This window comes from Montipora capricornis, chromosome 13, assembly GCF_036669925.1.
Source record: "Montipora capricornis isolate CH-2021 chromosome 13, ASM3666992v2, whole genome shotgun sequence".
In the NCBI taxonomy this organism is placed as follows: Eukaryota; Metazoa; Cnidaria; class Anthozoa; order Scleractinia; family Acroporidae; genus Montipora; species Montipora capricornis.
In genome coordinates this window covers 10,539,243-10,546,742 of record NC_090895.1, presented here as the reverse complement: position 1 = coordinate 10,546,742, position 7,500 = coordinate 10,539,243, and the positions used below count along the sequence as shown (strand labels likewise).

Sequence of the window (7,500 nt, the reverse complement as noted above, 5' to 3'; positions counted from 1 at the left end):
GATTCTTAACGAAACGTGCAGAAAACAAATATCTGCTAAACTGCGTACCACAGATATTTTTATATTCTGCCCTTATCTACAGAATTATTGAACCCATAACCAAGAGGAATAACATGACGAGGCAAGATCTTGAGTTATTGGTTATGGGTCGTTAAACGACAACATACCGTGCGAAAGTCACAAAGAACGTCCTAGAAAAAGGGAGGGTCCGAAAAAGCACAAAATTAATGCCCTAACCAAATAACGGGTAAGGAAAAAACAAATGTAATACTTATCTTGAAGCAAGGTCCCAAACGATTCCTTGCCACTGGGGTTTTCTCGCCTGTTTCACGCCCGCCGAGTTGTGGGGACGATGAGCCGCGAATGAGACAAGAAAAGCGGGACTTTGCTCTCTCTTGGCGTTGTTTTCCTTAACCTTTCTCTCGGCTCTCTTTTCAGCTCGATACATCCTTTTCTCGTCGTCCGAGTCTGAGGCAAGCGCGTCGCTTAGATATTCGCTAACGGTAGCCCAGCCATAGTCGCTTTTGTCGGCCAATTTTATAGCTTTGATGCGCTTCTCGACGAGCTCCGCTCCCTCTTCCAGCGACCGCTTCAGCTTCTCTGTGGACCCTGCTCTAAAGTGATCCAGTGATTCACCAAACTTCTCCAGAACTTGTTGACAGTGATCGTACTGTTGTTGATTCCCTTTCTTCTTGCAGGTAAATGTTTCTCGCTTCGCCTTCTTTACTGCCGTGTCGATTGCGGATGTATTTAGCTCCGTAAACTGGCTACCAAAAGCATTGAATTTGTCTTCCAGGACAGAAGACATCGCCTTCACGGCTTCGTTCACGATTTCTTGAGTGGTCATTCCGAGAGATAAGTGAAGTTGTCGTTCCTAGCGTTCGACCCGAAGGAAGAACCACTACAATGCACACCCTATTTATATCAAATAGCTCGTATGCAAATACGAGTACTATCAATTCATCGGGGACATGAATTGTGCAGGAATGCACGAACAGAGTCTTAACGAAACGTGCAGAAAACAAATATCTGCTAAACTGCGTACCGCAGATATTTTTATATTCGTAACATCCCCTCCCGAATGCAAAGTATTCGCAAAATTTTTACATTATGAAATCCTTCAACCTACGACGAAATCACTTAAAATGTCAATACTTTCATCACTGTCCAAATCATCAATTGTTCATGGAAATAAACGCAACAGTTCATGAAAACAACAGTTCGCAAGTCGTCTCTGCCATCTGGCATCCACTTTGGTCATCATAGTCACGTACTTGATAGTCCTCATTCCTCAGGGTTGTCATCTGCATACTCAAGGGGACACAAGCGATGTACAGGTCGTAGAAACTCTTTGTTCTTCGACTTGACTCGAACAACTCTCACCAGGCCATTATTGCCTGGATACACCTCCACCACGCGACCGAGTGGCCACTCTCCGCGATTGGCCTTAGGTTCTGCAATTAGCACTACGTCTCCTTCTTTCAAATCGTGCCTTGGATGGAACCACTTCCTTCTGACATTGAGGGTAGGAAGGAAGTCTCTTTTCCAACGTTTCCAAAACTGTCCAATAAGTTGCTGCACTCGATGCCATCGTTTCCTGGGATTGTACACCTATTCAACATCGAGTAATTCAGGAGCAAATGGTCCTCCCAACTGTCCAAAAAGAACGTGGTTTGGGGTCAATGGAGAGTGGTCGTTAGGATCTGCACCAACATAGGTTATGGGTCGAGAATTCAGCAACCTCTCAGCACCACAAGTGGCAGTGTCAAGCTCCTCGTCATTAATATCTGCGTCTCCGAGGATGGCCTTTATTGCTTTCTTTGCACTTTTGATCAGTGCCTCAAACACGCCTCCAAAATGAGGGGCAGACGGGGGATTAAACTTCCAGTCGATACGGTGATGTTTAGTAGACTCACGAATAATCCTGTCTTGGTCAAAGGACTCCAGTAACTCTCGCAGTTCACGATCTGCTCCTACGAAGCTGCTTCCATTATCACAAATAACATAAGCTGGCGTCCCCCTCCTTGACGTCATCCGGGTGAACGCATTGATGAACGAGTCAGTATCCAATGAATACGACATTTCCAGGTGTACTGCTCGAGTTGCAAAACATGTGATCAGGCAAAGATATCGTTTTGCCTTGGTTCTGCCTCGTCCTTGTCTCGTCAAGTATGGTAACGGAGCCATCATCTGGTTTGCTGTCTTAATTGAGAAACGACGTCGACATTGTGGACAAGCTTCAAGGATGTTTCGCACTACTCGTCTCCCCTTTATAATCCACAAAAGGAGCCCTTAACTCAGTCAAGGTGTAGTCTACTCCAGAACCATGTCCAAGCCTTTCATGGGTATCTGTAACAACAAGTCGGGTCACACCATGGTCCTTTAGCAGAAGAATTGGGTGTTTCGCGTTGTAGGTCAGGTAATCTGCAAGGCGTAAGCATCCATCCACCAGTAGTAGGCCCTCATCATCCTTCTTGGGGCTAAATCTTGCTAATGATCCTTCTTCTTCTCTCCTGGGAAAGGCTTCATTCTGAGCTTGTTTTAACCAGAAAGTTTCAGCTTTCAACATTTCGGCTGCTATTAATGTACGGGCATTTCTTCTTGACCCTTGCGGCAGTCTGCAGTTGTCAGCAAATCGTCGTACCCATCCTGTCACGCGCACTAGATGATTAAGACTTGAGAATTCATTTGGGTTAATACGTGGGTTGGCATAGGTCAGATGTGCACTGGTGGTCTTCAATCTCTCAAGGTCCTCACACTTCTTTGCGTCTCCAGTGGGCGCTGAATTTCGCCAATTCGGTTGGCTACAAAGGGCTTAAATTCACGACTCTTACTTCGCACCCAGAACCACACATTCTCTGAGTCAGTCCAATAGATTGTTCGGTCAACAGTCAACACTTTAAGGATACTCTGGGCAAGGCGACTTGAGAGTAACGGGGAATTGTCAACGCTTTTACGGGAGCCACACGACACTTTGAGGCGATAAGGCGTGAAGACCGGGTGTTGTCCGGATACTAGCACACCAAATAGGCACTTGAGATGAAGGCATCTTTTGAGGCATCAGAAAAAAGATGTAAGTCAACCTTCTCTGGGTTGGCCAAGCGTAGACAAAGAGGGATGGCTATGTGGGATGGGTCTGGCAGCTCAGAAACCCATTTCTCACACTTGATTGTTAACTCTTTTGGCAGAACATCATCCCAGTCAATGCCAGCCATCCAAATCTCTTGCATCAAGACTGTTGCTCGCATAGTGAATGGTGACAGGAACTGAAGTGGGTCAAATAGGGCTGCTATGGCACTCAGGACATTTCGCTTCGTGGGTTCTTTACAAGCACTAGGTAGTTCAACTTGAAAGGTGAAAATATCTCGTTCTGTTTCCCACATCACTCCGAGGGTCTTGATTTTGGGGGTCCCCTCTTCGCGAATCTCAAGGCTCGGTTGTCTGTCTTCCACAGGGGCATCTTCAAGAACGGCTGTTTCATTTGAGGACCACTTCCTAAGCTTGAAGCTGGCCATAGATAACAAGTCTGAGAGTTGATTTCGGAGGTTCGTAGCCTCTTCTACGGTTTCACATGAATCCAGCACGTCATCAACATACATGGCATTATCTACAGTCTCTGCAGCCTCTGATTAATCTGTACTATGTGTCTCTGCATGGGCATGGAGGACGTGTTGAGAACAGAACGGAGATGCTGTATTTCCAAAGACGAGTCGCTGAAACTCAGAGACATCTGGTTCTCTTGAAGTGTCGAGATTGCGCCAAAGAAACCGGTGATATTGACGGTCTTTCTCTTGCAATCCAACTTGCAGGAACATTTCAGTTATGTCTCATGACAAGGCTACTGGGGCACGTCGAAACCGGGTCAGTACATCTACCAACTCTCTCTGGAGTTTTGGGCCTGGTCGAATAGTGTCGTTCAAGCTTTTCGCCTTATGTTTTACTGCAGCGTCAAACACTATGCGAACTTTGGTTGTGGCTCTGTCCTCTCTGATCACCGGGAAGTGAGGAAGAAACCACTGGTTTTCTTCCTTGGAGGGTGGTACCCTTTAGATGTAGCCTTTTTTCTCATAGTCCTCAAAGATTTGATTGTAGGCTGTTGCAACTTCAGGACCTTTTTTCTTAAATGACCTCTCTTGACTCTTGAGTCTCATAAGGGCTACTTCAAAATTGTTTTCCAACGTCGGTTCTCCATCTCTCCTTGGGATACCAATACTGTACCGTCCATTCTCAAACAGTAGTGTTTCAGTCTCTTGCTCTACTGCAGCTTGCTCTTCTGGTGTCAATGCCTGGCCAGTTTTGTCCTTGATCCCCAAGGATTCTAACTCCCAGAATTTACGTAGGACATCATCAGTTGGTGGTTGTTCGCTGATTAGACTGCTTCGATATGTTCGCGTGGAATGCGAACGAGAATTGCGACGAAATTCTTCCACCAGTGTGGGTCCAAAACACACCCAGCCCAAATTTGTCAAACGTGCAAAAGGATCGTTCAGTTGGTTGCCACAGGCTTACTTTAACACGTGGTGAAATACTGGATGATCGCTACCAATCATGACGTCGATCTGGCGCCGCCTTGATACACTCTTGAACGGGACTTGTCGTAGGTGGGACCACTTATCCTTCAGCTCTGACCAAGGTATAGCTTGGAGTGTCACCAGCAATGTTGTTGAGCACGTGAACTTGCAAAGGGCTTAAGAAAGTAGCATCTACATTTCTCACCAACACTTCCACTCGTCGTGAGCGTGTCGTGATCTCTGTCCCCCCGGTTCCTGCGATTGTAAAATCTAGTGCTTGTCCCTGTAATTCAAGCTCCTCAGCAGCCTCTTCTGAAATGTAGGAGCTTGTTGGGTCTAACATGACATTAACCTTCAGTTCCTTCTTGCCGTTACTAATCAGGGCCGGGAGAATCATCAGTGAAACATGATCTGTATGGCTAGTGCTGTGTGTTTGCTCTCGCGGGTGAGTGTTGACCAATGCTGGGTTGATGACACTTGTTTCTGAATGCGACTGCTCCTTCTGTTGGAATGGCGATGCTTCTAATTGAAGTTGGTCTTGTGCCTTGTCTGCATGTTGAGGAGTGCTTTCGTGAAGATAGCTACTGTGGTTGATGCTCGAACATCCTCCCACACCTCATATCCTTGAATTAGGACTTTCCTTGCTGTGATGACCAGCGGCTAGGCAGTGATAGCAACGACCACTATTTGTGATCAGCTCCTTTCTGTTCTGTAAGGGTAGCTCTTTGAAGGCTCTGCAAACCCAAGGTGGGTGGTCCTTTCCGCAAGTGTTAACAATGCACCGTCTTGCTTTAGATCTTGTGTTAAATTTTCTGGTACGAGTGCGGTCGCTTCGAAACCCACCCCATAGTTCTTCTTGCTTTTCAATTTTGTTCTTTTCAAACCCATGGGTTTCTTCTCTCGCTTCTTCCATAATTTGTACTCGAAGCTCAACCCATTCAACAAGTGACTCAAAGTTATCTTCTAGGGAATGATCACAAATCCAGTGTTTGTAAGCTTGTACATCTTCTTCAGGGAGCTTTTCTTTTGCTGTGAGGTTCAAGCTTTGTCCTTGTAGTTCTTGTCCTGGTTCGCAGTCTTGCATTGCTACCATAACTCTCTCTAGCATAGCTTGAAACTCTTCCATGTCTTCCAGTACTCGGGGTCGAACCTTTTTCCAACTACGTAGAGCAGTCAGATGCTTTATTTGTAAACGTCTTTCTCCCCCATACGTTTTCTCCAGTTTGGCTTTTGCTCTTTCGTACGCATTTAGAGAGTACCCAAGGTCTTTCACCAATGTCTGGGCTTTTCCTGTCAAGCTGCTCTGCAAACGTAACATCTCATTTACTGGAATAGCCAGTCTATCAACAATGGACATGAATGCAGTCTTCCAAGGCTCGTAGTCAGCTTTGTCTACTCCTGAGAATTTAGGGAGATCCACACCTTTTAATTTGATGGGCAAGCTCCTTTGTGTTACTAGCCCCCCATCTGTCTCAGATACATGCAGATTTGCGCCTTTGATACCTTCCCAATTAGGAACAACTGGACTGCTTGTGTGATAATTTTGTGCTGTATCTTTATCGCGTGGCCCAGATGCTCGCTCTGCTTCTTCTGCTCTAGACTGATTTAATGCTGCCACCTTTCTTGCCTCCTCGGTTCGCTGTTTAGTTAGCTGAAGTTCGGCGGTCAGTGTTTCTAACTTTTGTTCCTTTTGTCTTTGTTCTTGCTCCATTTTGAGCAGCCGTTCACCAGCCTCTTTACCCTCAAGCTGTTTCTGTTTAACATACGAGGAGGATTTGGACACTACTGAGAACTGGTCATTACTTTTTGTCAAGGAAAGCAAAACCGATTCTTCCTCCCCATTTGCTAGTCTTTCCTGCAAATGATTGTCTGCAGTCTCAATAATCGAATCTACTGAGGTCAGGATCTCGTCAATTTCTTTGTCTAATGCCTCTATTATTGTGTCAGTCCCTTCAATCTCTTCACTTGTGGCATAAACTTCTTTTAGACTACCAATGATTTTTTCGATGACATTTGATTCAGACTTCACTTTGTTTACGGCCCTTCGTATGGCATTCTTACTCGGCAACGCTACATTAAATGGTTGGCTCTCTAGAAGTTCCTTTAGTTGATTTTTTGCTTTAGTCAATCTAGCTTTTCCTGACTTCTTATTATTGCGTAAGGTTTGTATTATTTTACTCACTGTGCTGCTCGTTTCGAGCCAGTCCATGTCATCTTGAACCTTTGAGTCTTTTTCGTTTCCTTCACTAGCGGGGTCTACATCTTTCGGCGATTTTTCCCTCTCTGAGGACGGTGGGTCTTGTTTTCAAGGTCTCCGTTTGCTAATTCCTGTGCTGCATCCTGTGCTGTAGCACTGGCCGCCATCGGACTATGTCAGCAATTTGTCCACGTTCTGTTCACTCGTCGGCAGTGAAATCTACGATCTGATGTCGATAACTCCGCCTCAAAGGACCACAACTTGTTCCCACACGTTAGAACGGTCAAATGTGCGTCTAATAATCACCCCAGAGTCGCAGATTTCACGGTTTATTCGAAGCAGATGGTCATTACACAACAGCCATGATGGCCGCCCTAGTCTCGATTTTTATGCCACGAGAGCATGCGCTCGCGATACAACAAGTTCGAACATTACTGTGACAACCGCCAATATCGTTGAACATTAATCAGCAATTCATTCGTTTCTTAACTAGATGGAAGACCAGTTAGAGGGTATTAACCATGATAATAGTAGGGTGCACCATTAAGACTTCACCGGCTTGCATATAAATATTTCAGCATCTGGAGTTTTCGGAAGTATTCTTTTCGCCGACATACATTAGGTATCATATGTATTTAAGTGGATACATCCCACAAGATGTTTGGGAATGTAAATCGGGAGTTTCTTCCCATGGTGATAATGGGATTGTTGTTCCATCAGCAGGATTTATCACTGTCTGGTGCAGAAAGATGGCCTTGACTGTTTGAAATCCAATTGTGTGTTCACCTGGGG

At 45.4% G+C, this 7,500-nt stretch overlaps 3 protein-coding genes across 3 annotated transcripts in view; all 3 read right to left on the bottom strand.

Annotated features, from left to right (window-relative positions):
• Positions 1–2,239: 2,239 nt before the first annotated feature.
• On the bottom strand, positions 2,240–3,599 carry LOC138030482 (uncharacterized). The gene is made up of 2 exons (XM_068878391.1): positions 3,016–3,599; positions 2,240–2,804 (listed from the first exon to the last, which is right to left on the bottom strand). The coding sequence occupies exons 1-2, from the start codon at positions 3,597–3,599 to the stop codon at positions 2,240–2,242; spliced, it is 1,149 nt and encodes a 382-aa protein (XP_068734492.1).
• A 1,528-nt stretch (positions 3,600–5,127) lies between these two features.
• LOC138030481 (CAP-Gly domain-containing linker protein 1-like) lies at positions 5,128–6,720 on the bottom strand. The gene has a single exon (XM_068878390.1). The coding sequence runs from the start codon at positions 6,718–6,720 to the stop codon at positions 5,128–5,130; it is 1,593 nt and encodes a 530-aa protein (XP_068734491.1).
• Positions 6,721–7,333: 613 nt separating this feature from the next.
• The window catches only part of LOC138030480 (exonuclease 1-like), a 3,380-nt gene continuing 3,213 nt past the window's right edge, over positions 7,334–7,500 (bottom strand). The window contains exon 4 of the mRNA XM_068878389.1: positions 7,334–7,500. This exon is cut by the window's right edge and continues 217 nt beyond it. Coding sequence (XP_068734490.1) covers positions 7,334–7,500 — 167 coding nt within the window.

Excerpts from the sequence above, each read along its gene's own strand:
- LOC138030481 (XM_068878390.1), bottom strand. The coding sequence starts at position 6,720 with ATGGACTGGCTCGAAACGAGCAGCACAGTGAGTAAAATAATACAAACC.
- LOC138030482 (XM_068878391.1), bottom strand. The coding sequence starts at position 3,599 with ATGTATGTTGATGACGTGCTGGATTCATGTGAAACCGTAGAAGAGGCT. Across the intron at positions 2,805-3,015 it reads AGTGCCTATTTGGTGTGCTA|CCAACCGAATTGGCGAAATT; the intron begins GTATCCGGACAA and ends AGCCCTTTGTAG.